Source organism: Syngnathus typhle, linkage group LG3 (assembly GCF_033458585.1).
Source record: "Syngnathus typhle isolate RoL2023-S1 ecotype Sweden linkage group LG3, RoL_Styp_1.0, whole genome shotgun sequence".
NCBI classification, from domain to species: Eukaryota; Metazoa; Chordata; class Actinopteri; order Syngnathiformes; family Syngnathidae; genus Syngnathus; species Syngnathus typhle.
In genome coordinates this window covers 21,535,671-21,550,619 of record NC_083740.1, presented here as the reverse complement: position 1 = coordinate 21,550,619, position 14,949 = coordinate 21,535,671, and the positions used below count along the sequence as shown (strand labels likewise).

At 44.8% G+C, this 14,949-nt stretch overlaps 1 protein-coding gene across 7 annotated transcripts in view; it reads left to right on the top strand.

Annotated features, from left to right (window-relative positions):
• LOC133152007 (teneurin-3-like) overlaps positions 1 to 14,949 on the top strand; it is a 490,458-nt gene that overhangs the window by 290,799 nt on the left and 184,710 nt on the right. For all 7 annotated transcript variants that reach the window (XM_061275473.1, XM_061275476.1, XM_061275475.1 and 4 more), the window contains exons 12-14: positions 4,605 to 4,860; positions 5,272 to 5,373; positions 13,365 to 13,559. In XM_061275473.1, the coding sequence (XP_061131457.1) occupies positions 4,605 to 4,860; positions 5,272 to 5,373; positions 13,365 to 13,559 (553 nt within the window). The remainder of the gene's footprint in view (positions 1 to 4,604; positions 4,861 to 5,271; positions 5,374 to 13,364; positions 13,560 to 14,949) is intronic.

The window sequence follows — 14,949 nt, the reverse complement described above, 5'->3', positions numbered from 1 at the left end:
CCAAATTAAGCTCCCTGCGCAGTGCGCACTGAGGTCCACTTAAATTTTAGAAAGTACATCAGGACTTTAAAAATAACTCTCCACCTATTAGTTTCAATTCACAGTTTAATTATCAGTTTCAATCAGCAAATAACAAAATGCGTATTACAGGTAATATTTTATTTCACAACACTTTGCCTTGTTCCTTTCGTCTCTGCTGTTCATTTCAAACACGCTCCATACGACCGCAATGCTCTTGTATCAGACGCTCGCTCGATCACCTGCTAGTTTGCAGTCTGTCACAATGTACCCTACACAAATCCGAAACATTTGTTGCGGCTCCGAGTCACGACGAGGGGCAAGTTTTGGTTTCCAAGGGTGTTTTTATTCCTCTTCAACGTCTCTCCCATACAGAGCCGCCTCTTTCCCGTGCGCGGACGGAGCGCGGTGGTGCGTTTAGGGGCAGTCGGACAAATCACCGCCAACAAAAAAAATGACATCCAGCCTAGTTAAGACCATACCAAAGACTATAAAAATGGGACCCATTGCCTCCCTGCGTGTGTGACGATCTTTGGGACTTAAAAAAAATAAAAATAAATAAATAAATAAAAAATTTTTTTAAAAAAAATTCATAAAAATTGGGTGCGTATTATACATGGGTACAAGCTTTTTTCCAGCATCAGCATGCCATTGTTAGGGGTGCGTACTATACATGGGGGCGCACTATACACGGAAAAAAACGGTACTAAATTATAAAACTTTATTCACTCTTTATAGTGCACTAATGCTGACTTATTTGACATATTGTTTGGAAATATGGGGGAACACTTATAGAACCAATTTACAATCTCTTATCATATTGCAAAAAAAGAGCCCTCTGCGTTATTCACAAGGTAGGCTACAGGGACCATACTAATCCATTAGTCCTCTAATTTGGAACATTAAAATTAGAAGATTTGATCAAATCTAGAACGTTACAAATCACGTACAAGGCTAAACACAATTTGCTACCCAGGAACATACAGGCTTTATTTTCTAGGAAAGAAGTAAAATTTAACCTTGCGGTTATAATGATTTTCAATAACATGGTTTTTGGACAACCAGTGAGAATTTTTTTATCACTAGGTGCAGAGTCGATTTATGGAACAATCTTGATGAGGAAATTAAAGACACTTCTTCCCTCCAACTTTTTGAATACAGTTATAAGCAGAAGTCACTGCGTCACTATTACATAATTGGGGTCTAACAAAAAACAACGTTAGTCCATTCTCCGAACAAATACTTTGAGTCCAGTTTCATCATTTAAAAATAACTTAAACTCTATACACGACTACAAACGGCCAGGAGTTGAATGTAAATATTTCAAACGCATGTTATTTTTGTACGACTACACATGAAAATGCAAAGAGCCTAATGCAGTGCTTCTCAAATAGTGGGGCGCGCCCCCCTTGGGGGGCGCCGTGCTATACCTGGGGGGGCGCGTGTGACCCTGGGGAACAGGCTTTTTTTTTGCAGTACTAGAATAAAGTGTAATTGCGCATCTTCCCAGCAGGGGGCAGTGGCGCTCTCATTGTTACTTCTGTGACGTTTGCGACAGTGCAACATTTTACGACTTACAAGACAAGTTAGGATAGTCACGGTGGGGAGGGGGGGGTGGGGGTCGCGAATAGTTTTCTTCTTGCTAGGGGGGGGCGTAACAGAAAATAATTGAGAAGCACTGGCCTAATGTAAATATTTGAATTGCTAACTTTATTTTTGCGCGATGTCAAACCTGCACTTTTTATCAAAGTGACTGGCTTCCCATTAAAGGGTTCGATAAGCCGGAGGTGGAATCGAACCCGCACCCTCCTAACTGTGAGGCGGACGTGCTACCCAGTGGCCTACAGAGCCCCCTCCGGCTCTCCCTGTGTGGAGTTTGCATGTTCTCCCCGGGCCCGCGTGGGTTTTCTCCGGGCACTCCGGTTTCCTCCCACATCCCAAAAACATGCTTGGTAGGCCGATTGAAGACTCCAAATTGTCCCTAGGTGTGAGTGCGGGTGCAAATGGTTGTTTGTCTCAGCTGTTTCCTGTTTTGCTCGTTCTTTCACTTTTAGCCCTTGATGTCTCCTCTCAACTTAATACATTCAGGTATGGATGGAACACCAACGTTGTAATACAGGTTGGACAAAACATTGCAACATTAATAACATATATCTTGTCTAATAAAAATCAATCTTTACACACAATCATAGTAAACTATAATAATGGGTTCTTCTAACTTAAACATATATATTGATATTGCTCAAGCGGTTACATCTTAAAATTATGGCATTATGGCATTCCAAAATTGTGCGTTGCTACGTGTTTGAACAAGTCATGTCCTCCCAATTGCTAACAATTTAATTGATTAGATTTGTTAGTTTTCATCAGGTCACCCCTATGTCAAGCATTAATTTCATCTCCTGGTGAAATTTTGGAACTACTACATGTTTTGGGATAGCCAATGTGCCTGGGCCAAATTCGATACCCAATTTTACACCATCTTGACAATGACACACAATGACTACAAACAAAAGGCTAGGAGTCTATTGTAGTGATCCAAATTTACTTTATTTTTGCATGACTATAAACAAAAGGCTAGGAGCCTATAGATTCATTTTCTTTTTTTGCATGTCTATAAACTCAGAGAGCCTGTAGATTCAAGTATATTTTTCTTTTTGTACGACTATAAACAAAAGGCTGGGCGCCTATCGATACAAATGTATTATTTTATGTCTGTATGACTATGAACGAAAGTCACTATTTGTCTTTTGGTTCGACTATACACGAAAGACTCGGAGCCTATAGATTCAAATGTATTTATACAACTATAAACAAATGGCTAGGAGCCCATAGATTCAAATATATTCATTTTTGTATGACTATAAACCAGGGGTGGGCAAACTTTTTGACTCGCGGGCCGAACTGGGTTCTAAATTTGGACCGGAGGGCCGGACCAGGAGCAGATGGACGTAGGCGTTGTGTGAAGTCATATAAGCGACCTGTAAAGGTCATTGCATAAAAGATCTTGGCCTTTAGTAGGTAGTAAAGCATGGATATTCCAAACAAGTTTTTTTTTTAAAACAAATGCATTTATTAACAGCATTAAAAAAATAATAATTCACTAAAAAACTGCTATCAGTGATTCTCATAAAATACGACACTGTTATTATGAATAACAATCTCCATCACTTCAATGCCTGCAGGTCAGATTAATGAAAGATGTTTATCTTATGAGATCACATCAAACGGCAAACATTCTGACCAAATATATCATCTTCGAAGAATCGGTGAAAGCATACATCCAAATAAAGTAATCAAAACAGCAACACGGTGAGGGGTATCTGAAAATCAGAGCAGAGTTTTAACTCGCAAACACCTGGTAACAGAGGTGAGGAAACGGGAAACACTTCCTTAAAGTAAGCCTTAAGAATTTTACAGGTTAAGATTAGTCGCAAACAGGTGGTGCATCAATGTCCTTGAGCATCCTTCAATGTTTGCAAATGAGAATGGCCGCTAGTTTCAATCCCTGGTATGTGTACAAATCATATTCAAAATGCATTTTTTTACAACAAACTTGAGAGCCTCCCCTTCATTTTCAGTGGAAACAGTGTTGTTGGTCTCCCTTTTCTGCTAGTGCGTCATAGTCTGGAGTAATATTTGTTGTGGCAATTCTTAGGAGAGATCCGAGGTGTTGGTCCGTTTACCTCGATCTGTGACGGGTTGATGTTGACGTTCATGTGGCTGAACGTCACGTCGCGTACGTCGAGCCAAATTGGCCACTCTTTTTTAACATTCGGCACTCACTTCTTTTTTTCGGGCCAGTCATTTTAATGGAAGGATTCCAGGGGAAGGTTTGTGGGTGGCTGTAGCGCAAAACTGCATCTGAAAGCTCAGCGCGCGAATTATAAGAATGCTGTCGTCAAAGCCCATGCTCTAAATTCGGGACTGATACGAATAGAGCGAGAGTGCGCCAAGTCCGTACTACCGAGTACGTACACGCACTTGTGAGTGTGCACCGAGCTTTCTGACACGGCTTCCGGTAGTAAATGCGCAGGCGAGCGCTTCGCCATCTACTGGGAAAACGCAGTCATTGCAGGCAAAATGACCAAAAAAAAAAAGTTTAATACAATTTGTTCAGGGTTGGCGGGCCGGATTAAACGGTCCCGTGGGCCGGATGTGGCCCGCGGGCCGTAGTTTGCCCACCCCTGCTATAAACGAAAGGTTAGGTGCGTATGGATTCATAGGTATTTGTATATTCATTTTAATGTTGGACGACTTTAAACAAAAGGAGTAAGTAGTTATTTATCAATGGTAAATTCTATTTTTGTATGAACAAGAAATACCCTAATGTTATCTTAACTCTTTTCCTATGGTTTTGGTGTACCTGTCAATGTGATGTTTCTCTGTAAAGAAAGTATTACCCAAGAAAATGTTCACTTTGCAATTAGGGGTAGGTCTCTATAAGTTCTATGAATGTTTACGTACTCCTTTGAGCCCCCAAAAAACTGTTGTTTTCATACATTGATGTTTTTTTTTTATTGGACTAAACTGCTTATAAACTTAGGGAAATGAAAAATGAAATTAAATGCATGCTTATCTTCCAGTATGACTTTGTGGAGCTGCTTGATGGAAGTCGACTAATTTCCAAAGACAAGCGATCCTTGAGTGACACAGAAACGACACTCGTAAACTCACTTGGAAGTTTTGAAAAGGACCCTGGAGGAGAGATCCGTCACAGACGATCAGTTTACACACACGAGGCTGGCTTCATCCAGTACCTGGACACAGGCATTTGGCATCTGGCATTTTACAATGATGGACGCAATATAGAACAAGTGTCTTACAATACTATCTTCATCGGTAAGTCTTTGCTGGAGGTACTCTCATGCTTCATAATAAATAGTAAGGTATAGAGAAAGGTACTTAAAAAGAAAAAAAATAATTAAACCATCAGTGGCGCAAAAAAGTAGTTTGGACCTCATAATTTAAAGACAAAAGTTCAAATGGCAATATATTTGATAAAACATAAGGGTTTTGTGTGTCACACAGCAGAGACAAAATGGTGCGTGTGATGCAGAGAACGAGCAAGGAAGCAGCATAATTGGATGTTAGAAACTGTTGATTGGACTGACTAGCTGTAGCTATAGCAACCGTAGCAGACAGCTCTTCCAATGTGTGTTTTACTTCACACAATATATACTGTAGTTCCATATACTGCCTACCCAATTAACTTGCACCCTTGTACCACCTCTTTGCTTCTATCTACATCAGAGTCGATTATGGAGTGTCCCCAGAATTGTCATGGAAACGGAGATTGTCTCTCAGGAATATGCCATTGTTTTCCAGGATTTCTGGGGCCTGACTGCTCTCGAGGTACAGACACATACACACACAGTCTGCCTCCCATATGGAAGATAATTGCTATGAATGTGTTATATGAGTAGTGAGTGTGACTTGCACAAGCTGAATGAATGCTGTTGAAGACTGTTAAATTCTATTACGTTGGATGAAGGATTTGAATCCATTTTTCTTATCAGTTTTGATATCTGCCGGGCCACTGCCACAAACCTCCCTCAACTCTTGAGTGCCTCCACCCAACACCTCCCAAACATTCACGAGTACGCCTCCAGTTCATTGCTATACAGTACTGTATAGTTTCTATATAATCAATCATTGTGTGAATTCTTGAAAACCCTTCTCACAATTTCTGCTGATAAAACACTTTTTTAAATTTACTCCAGCCCATGTGCACACTACCGAGATACAATTAGGTAATAGTAGGTAAATAAAAATGTGATCATTACTATTAGGGCGGCATGGTGAGGAGCTGGTTAGCAAGTCCGCCTCACAGTTTGATTCCGGCTCCGGCCTTCTTGTGTGGTTTGCATGTTCCCCCCGTGTGAGGGTTTTCTCCACCGCTCTGAACCCACTACCACCCTCCCCCCAAGTTTTACTCGCTAGTCATTCAACTTTGTATGGTCCTTATATCATTGATTTAAAATACTACTTGAAAATGTATTTACGACGAAATAAATTGGGGTCCATGACCAAACCGCATTAGACAGAAAGTCGCGTAGAATCGAAAGCGTGTAAAATCGAGGTTCAGGTGTATACGATTCCGAAAGGGGGAAGGTCGTTGGAGCACCTCATTCACAAAGGAACTCAATTCAAAGAGCGTGGCCAGACACAGTAGTAGAAAAAGTGGCTGCTTTAATCTCTCTTTAATCCAATTCACATAGCATTGAAATGCCTTCCTCAGTCCACCTGGTATTGTCATCTGCGTATTGCTTCTCTTTTAATATAAATGTCAACAGACTAAGATGTAGGTTATGAACGGCAAACAGACTCCCAGGCCAACCCAGCTCGCCCGGCCGTGCCTTCCATTCTTCTGGCGAATGTTCGATCGCTGGACAAGAAAGTGGATTACATTCGCCTGCTGAGATCTACGAACCGGACAGTGCGTAACTGCTGTATGCTCGTGTTCACTGAGACTTGGTTGACTGTCAAAATTCCGTACTCTGCTGTACATCTGGAGCGGCTAGCGTGCTATCGAGCGGACCGGGCCATTGTAAAAGGGGGAAAATGCGTCTACATCCGTGACAAATCGTGCCGGGACTCTGTAGTGGTATGCAAGCACTGCTCGCCACTGGCGGAATTTGTGATCATTAAGTGCCGTCCTTTTTACCTGCCAAGGGAATTTACTGCGATTCTGCTTGTTGCGGTATACATCCCGCCTTCCAACATCGAAGGCGACAGGATCGCGGCTCTTAGTGAACTGTACCTGGCTGTCAGTGAACAGACGGGGCACCCTGACGGTTTCAAAGTCAAAGTCTGCTTTATTGTCAATCCCTTCATGTGTCAAGACACACAAAGAAACCGAAATTCCGTTTCCTCTATCCCACGGTGACGAGACATAGTACACGATAGACATACAAGTAGACGACACAAAATAAAAACAAGAAGGCACAAACAATAAATAAAAACTAATAAATAATAAATAAATAATATGAGTGATGAATAAATAATAAAAAAATAACACAATAAATAAGAGGAGCAAAACTGAGCCAGTGTGCATACAGCAGGCAGTAAGCATAGGGCAAAGTACAGGATGTTACGCAGAAAGGGGGAGAGAGTTCAGGATTCTAACTGCTTGGAGTATGAAGCTGTTGGTGAGTCTGGTGGTGTGGGAGCGCAGGCTCCTGTACCTCTTCCCAGAGGGCAGAAGAGCAAACAAAGAGTGAGCGGGGTGACTCACATCACTAACAATCGTGGTCGCCTTACGGGTGAGATGGGAGGTGTAAATGTCTTTCAAGGAGGGGAGTGAAACACCAATAATCTTACCAGCCGAGTTCACCATCTTCGCTGGGGGATTTTAATCATGCTAACCTGAAGTCTGTTTTTCCGGGGCTTCACCAGCATGTTAATTTTCCAACACGTGGCGACAGCTTCCTGGACCGGGTCTACTCTTCACATAAAGGAGCTTTCAAAGCCGCCCCCCTCCCCGATCTTGGACTTTCTGACCATGTTACTGTTATGCTTTTGCCCGCTTACAGACAAATGGTGAAAGCATCCAGGCCGGTTCGCAAGCGAGTTAGTGTGGCCTGAGAGTGCCTCTGATACGCTTCGTGACTGCTTTGGCTCTACTGACTGGGAAATATTTAAGCAGGCGGCCACTTGCAACGATCGGACGGACATAGAGGAGTATACTGACTCTGTTTCCTCTTACATCGCGAAGTGCGTTGATGATGTGACCCACTCAAAATCCATCGTCATTCGGGCTAACTGGAAGCCATGGCTGACAGGGGCTGTCCTCAGGCTGCTGAGGGCCAGGGACAAAGCCTTCAGAGCGGGGATGAGGCTGGCTTGAGGACAGCGAGGGCCGACCTGTCTCGGGACATCAAGGAGGCGAAAAAGGCGTTCTCTTGCAAGATTACCGCCCACTTCAAGGACAGCAAGGACGCACGGAGATTTTGGCAGGGCATTCAGACCATCACGGACTACAAGCCCGCGCCACGAAGCTGTGAGGGCGACATCCATCTGCTCAACGACCTCAACCACTTCTTTGCTCGCTTCGACCCTCAGAACAGCACTTGCCCGCTGAAGACCGCTCCCCCTCCACACAAGCAGCCCCTGTGCCTCTCTGCCGACAGCGTGAGAAGGGCGCTTGCAGCTATCAACGCCCGTAAGGCGGCGGGCCCTGACAACATCCCGGGTCGAGCGCTGAAGTACTGCGCTGGTGAGCTGACGGATGTCTTCACAGACATCTTTAACACTTCCCTGCAGCAGGCCATCGTCCCGTCGTGTTTAAAAGCTGCCACCATCGTACCTGTGCCAAAGAAACCCGCTCCGTCCTGCTTCAATGACTACCGCCCCGTGGCACTTACGCCCATCATCATGAAGTGCTTTGAGCAGCTTGTCATGGAGCACATCCGATCCATTCACCCCCCCCCCCCCACCATAGACCCCTTCCAGTTTGTGTACCAAGCCAAACTCCTATGTCTTGTCACCGTGGGATAGTGGGAACGTAATTTCGATTTCTTTGTGTGTCTTGGCATGTGAAGAAATTGACAATAAAGCAGACTTTGACTTTGACTCCTTCGGCTGCCAAACAACATGCCTGAAGTAAATTAACATGACAAAAAGACCTCTTTGGCTGCCTAAAAACAAGACTTTCTATAAAACAAGTTCTGGTCCTGAAAAAACGCATACAATCGAGCTTAAGCTGTACTAAAAACATTACAACAGTTCAATAATAGACTTAGTACCGTTTTTTTCCGTGTATAGTGCGCCCCCATGTATAATACGCACCCTAAAAATGGCATGCTGATGCTGGAAAAAAGCCTGTACCCATGTATAATACGCACCCAATTTTTATGAATTTTTTTAAAATTTTTTATTTTTTTTTTTTAAGTCCCAATGATCGTCACACACGCAGGGAGGCAATGGGTCCCATTTTTATAGTCTTTGGTATGGTCTTAACTAGGCTGGATGTAATTTTTTTTGTTGGCGTTGATTTCTCCGACTGCCCGTAAACGCACCACCGCGCTCCGTGCGCGCACGGGACAGCAAAGGAGCAGGTGATCGAGCAAGCGTCTGATACGAGAGCATTGCGGTCGCATGGAGCGTGTTTGAAGTGAACAGCAGAGCGCGGTGGTGCGTTTAGGGGCAGTCGGAGAAATCAACGGCAACAAAAAAAATGACATCCAGCCTAGTTAAGACCATACCAAAGACTATAAAAATGGGACCCATTGCCTCCCTGCGTGTGTGACGATCTTTGGGACTTAAAAAATAAATAAATAAATAAATAAATAAATAAATAAATAAATAAATAAAAATTCATAAAAATTGGGTGCGTATTATACATGGGTACAAACTTTTTTCCAGCATCAGCATGCCATTTTTAGGGTGCGTACTATACATGGGGGCGCACTATACACGGAAAAAAACGGTATTTATGTAATTTTTTTTGTTTAAATAACTGAATGTTACGTTAGGCCCGTTCTCAGCTCCTCATTTGTGTTTGTCACGTTACGCATACCGTATCGTTTAGCCTGTTGTTGCTCGTTCATGTCTGTTCTTGGTGTTGGATTTTGTCGAATAAATTGCCCCCCAAAATGCGACTTATACTCCGGAGCGACTTATATATGTTTTCTTTTTCACATTTTTGGGCATTCTATGGCTGGTGCGACTTATACTCCGGGGCGACTAAAAGTCTGAAAATTACGGTAAGTAAGTAATGTGTTAATGGTCAAGCAAAAATTTGTAAAAATTTTCACATATAAGTCGCTCCTGACCATAAGTCGCCCCCCACCCAAACTATGAAAGAAACCGCAACTTATAGTCCGAAAAATACGGTAATTTTTTGTGTATCAATAAGTGTATATTCAACCACATAAGTGCATATATTATCATTAGAACATTAAATAATAGTTCCAAACATGTAGTATCCGAAATATACTTTGTATACTTGATATATTTCCAAGATGGCGGCGCGTGCATACGCAGCGACCTCTCTCTGTCCCGCCCAAACGGTGTTTTGTCCGTCTAATGAGTGTTTGTCCGGCAGTTTTTTTTGTTCGTCTCGTCGTACTGAGTCGTGCTACAAGTACGGCAGGCAGGTTCTGCTTGACATCGGCCAAAGCGAGTTTTGTCGAGTTCTGGACTTTGATGCGGGAACATTAAAGGAGCTCGGACTGCTACGTCCTGAAGCGTCGCCGGGCTCGTCTGCTATTCCTCCCCCGGTTGGGAAGCGTCGAAAGCGGTGTGCGAGGAGGCTGAAGAGGGGCAAACGCGGTGGCGTCCGGGCCAGGCTGGCGGCCAACCCTGCTCGTGCCTTCCATTCTTCTGGCGAATGTTCGATCGCTGGACAACAAAATGGATTACATTCGCTTGCTGCGATCTACAAACCGGACAGTGCGGGACTGCTGTGTGCTCGTGTTCACTGAGACTTGGTTGACTGTCAACATTCCGGACTCTGCCGTACATCTGGAGCGGCTAGCGTGCTATCGGGCGGACCGGGCCATTGTACAAGGGGGGAAATCTCGTGGAAGTGGAATATGCGTCTACATCCGTGACGAATGGTGCCGGGACTCTGTAGTGGTATGCAAGCACTGCTCGCCACTGGCGGAGTTCGTGATCATTAAGTCCTTTTTACCTGCCAAGGGAATTTACCGCGATTCTGCTAGTCGCGGTTTACATCCCGCCTTCTAACATCGAAGGCGACAGGATCGCGGCTCTTAGTGAACTGTACCAGGCTGTCAGTGAACAACAGACAGCGCACCCTGACGGTTTCACCATCTTCGCTGGGGATTTTAATCATGCTAACCTAAAGTCTGTTTTTCCGAGGCTTCACCAGCATGTTAATTTTCCTACGCGTGGCGACAGCTTCCTGGACCTGGTCTACTCTTCGCCTAAAGGAGCTTTCAAAGCCGCCCCCCTCCCCCATCTTGGACTTTCTGACCATATTACTGTTATGCTTTTGCCGGCATACAGACAAATGGTGAGAGCGTCCAGGCCAGTTCGCAAGCAGGTACGGGTGTGGCCTGAGGGTGCCTCTGATGCACTGCGTGACTGCTTTGGCTCTACTGACTGGGACATGTTTAGGAGGGCTGCCACTTGCGACGATTGGACAGACATTGAGGAGTATACTGACTCTGTTTCCTCCTACATCAGGAAGTGCATTGATGATGTGACTCTCTCAAAATCCATCGTCACTCGGGCTAACCGGAAGCCATGGCTGACAGGTGCTGTCTTCAGGCTGCTGAGGGCCAGGGACAAAGCCTTTAGAGCGGGGGATGAGGCTGGCTTGAGGACTGCGAGCGCTGACCTCTCCCGGGGCATCAAAGATGCAAAGAGGGCGTTCTCGTGCAAAATTACCCCCCACTTCAAGGACAGCAGGGACGCACGGAGCCTTTGGCAGGGCATTCAGACCATCACGGATTACAAGCCCGCGCCGCAGAGCTGTGAAGGCGACATCCGTCTGCTCAATGACCTCAACCGCTTCTTTGCTCGCTTCGACGCTCAGAACAGCACTTGCCCGCTGAAGGCCACTCCCCCTTCACACGAGCTGCCCCTGTGCCTCTTCGCCGACAGCGTGAGGAGGGCGCTTGCCGCTATCAACATCCGTAAGGCGGCGGGCCCTGACAACATCCCGGGTCGAGCGCTGAAGTACTGCGCTGGTGAGCTGACGGATGTCTTCACAGACATCTTTAACACTTCCCTGCAGCAGGCCATCGTCCCGTCGTGTTTAAAAGCTGCCACCATCGTACCTGTGCCAAAGAAACCCGCTCCGTCCTGCTTCAATGACTACCGCCCCGTGGCACTTACGCCCATCATCATGAAGTGCTTTGAGCGGCTTGTCATGGGAGCACATCCGATCCGTTTTCCCCCCCACCATTGACCCCTTCCAGTTTGCGTACCGAGCCAAACGGTCCTCTGAGGATGCCATCTGCTCTGCCCTCCACTCGGCCCTCACCCACCTGGAGAGAAGGGACTCGTATGTGAGATTGCTGTTTGTGGACTTCAGTTCTGCCTTCAACACCATTGTGCCACAACGCCTCATCAGCAAACTTGACACGCTGGGCCTCAGTACCTACCTCTGCAACTGGCTACTGGACTTCCTCTGTCAGAGGCCACAGGTAGTACGTGTTGGCAACAAAATCTCCGCCAGCATCACGCTGAGCACGGGGCCCCCCCAAGGCTGCGTGCTCAGTCCGCTGCTCTTCACCCTCCTGACGCATGACTGCACTGCAACCTACAGCGACAACCGGATAGTGAAGTTTGCTGACGACACGACTCTGGTGGGTCTCATCACCAAGGGAGACGAGACTCAATACAGGCTGGAGGTTGACCTTCTGACCACGTGGTGCAGGGACAACAACCTCCTGCTGAACGTCGACAAGACCAAGGAGATTGTTGTGGACTTCCGAAAGGGTCAAACATCATCAAGCATCACTGGCAAAGAAAGCTTGCTGTCTGTATGCACACTGGCTCTTATTTGTTGTGTTATCTGTTTATTTATTATTTATTTTTACTCTTATTATTTATTGTTTGTGCTTTCTTGTTTTTTATATTGCGTTGTTTACTTGTATATCTATCGTGTAATATGTCTTGTCACCGTGGGATAGAGAAAACGTAATTTCGATTTCTTTGTGTGTCTCGGCATGTGAAGACGTTGACAATAAAGCAGACTTTGACTTTGACTTTGACTTTGAAATGACTTACAGAAAATTATGTATAAATAGTATAAATATAAATATGGTACGTGTGTGTGTGTGTGTTTTTATAACTCTTAGTATTATAACAACTTTTTAATATAAAACGGTACTTCAAATGCGTGGGCCCCCCCTGCCTTCTGCGGGCCTATGGCCAAGCTATGAAAGAAAGATGTAGCTAAAGTATACATACCTATAATAGGATTTTAGAACTCTTTTATTATTATTACAACTTTTTTATAACAAGGTACAAGTGTACATACTGTAAATATGTTTTTAGAACTCTTATTATAAAAAAATATAACAAGGTACAATACTGTAAATATGTTTTTAGAACTCTTATTATTACAACAGCTTTTTTATAAAAAGGTACAAGCAATTGTACAACAAGGTACAACACTGTAAATATGTTTTAGGAACTCTTAGTATTGTAACAACTTTTTTTTTAGAAAAAGGTCCTGCAATTGTGCCTTCTGCTGGCCTGTGGGCAGCTTTCGTGCCACAATTCCTCAATTTAGAAGTTTTATTTTGAATTTTTGATGTTTTTTTTTTTAATTTGGAAGAAATAGAATCTGCGATGTACTGAAGCTGCGATAAATGAACCGCAATGTAGCGAGGGATTACTGTAATTCATATTTGTGTCCTGTCCAGCATCCTGTCCTGTGCTGTGCAGTGGAAATGGCCAGTATTCCCGTGGACGCTGCCAGTGCTATAGTGGGTGGAAAGGCACGGAGTGTGATGTGCCCTACAACCAATGTATTGACATCCATTGTGGAGGACATGGTATTTGCATTATGGGCGCCTGCATCTGCAATACTGGTTATCAAGGAGACAATTGTGAAGAAGGTAAATGGCATTTCAAAGACTAACTCTTCATCAAATTTCTAAAGAATAATGCAAATAAAAAATATCCATACCAGGGTCAACGAGTCCATGTCATATCAAAGTCAAAGTCTGATTATAAAATAATTCCCCTCTCACCCTCCGCGGGTGGTCTCCCACTCCAAGCTCGGGTCCTCTACCAGAGGCCTGGGAGCTTGAGGGTTCTGCGCAGTATTTTGGCTGTTCCTAGCACTGCACTCTTCTGGACTGAGATGTCTGTTGTTCCTGGAATCTGCTGTAGCCACTCCTCCAGTTTGGGGGTCACTGCCCCAAGTGCCCCAATGACCACGGGCACCACCGAGGCCTTCACTTTCCAGGCCTTCTCAAGCTCTTCTTTGAGGCCCTGGTATTTCTCTATCTTCTCAAGTTCTTTTTTCCTGATGTTGCCATCGCTTGGTATTGCTATATCCACTACAACGGCCTTCTTCTGCTGTTTGTCCACCACCACAATGTCCGGTTAGTTCGCCATCACCATCTTGTCAGTCTGGATCTGGAAGTCCCACAGGATCTTGGCTCGCCCGTTCTCTGCCACCTTAGGGGGTGCTTCCCACTTTGAACTTGGGGCTTCCAGTCCATACTCTGCACAGATGTTCCTGTACACTATGCCAGCCACTTGGTTATGACGTTTATATATATATATATATATACACACTGCTCAAAAAAATTAAAGGAACAGTTTTTTATCAGGGTATGGCATGAATTCAATTAGACTTTTCTGATAAGGTTTTGGTCAGGTACGTGGCAAAGGGGGTTGTTAATCAATTTCAGCTGCATTGGTCTTGATGGAATTAACAACAGGTGCACTAGAGGGGCAACAACGAGATGGTCCCCAAAACAGGACTGGTTTTGCAGGTGGAGGCCATTTCAAGTTCCTCCCTCTTGATCTTTTTTACCTGTTTTTCCACAAGTGTTGGCTTTTGCTAGAGTCATTATCACGACTGGGAGCATGAGGCGATTTCTTAACTCTCCTGAAGTTGAGCAGATTGTCCAACTCCTCCAGGATGGCACGTCCATGCGTGCAGTTGCAAGAAGATTTGATGTGTCTCCCAGTACAATCTCCAGAGCATAGAGGAGATTCCAGGAGACAGGCAGTTACAATAGGAGAGCTGGACAGGGCCGTAGACGGTCCTCATTCCATCAGCAGGACCGATATCTGCTGCTTTGTGCAAGGAGGAACAGGTTGAGCACTGCCCGAGCCCTACAGAATGGCCTCCAGCAGGCTACTGGTGTGAACGTCTCTGCCCAAACAGTAAGAAACAGACTTCACGAGGGTGGCCTCGGGGCACGACGTCCTGTAGTGTCTCCTGTGCTCATTGCTCAGCACTGGCATTTGCCATAGAACACCAGAATTGGC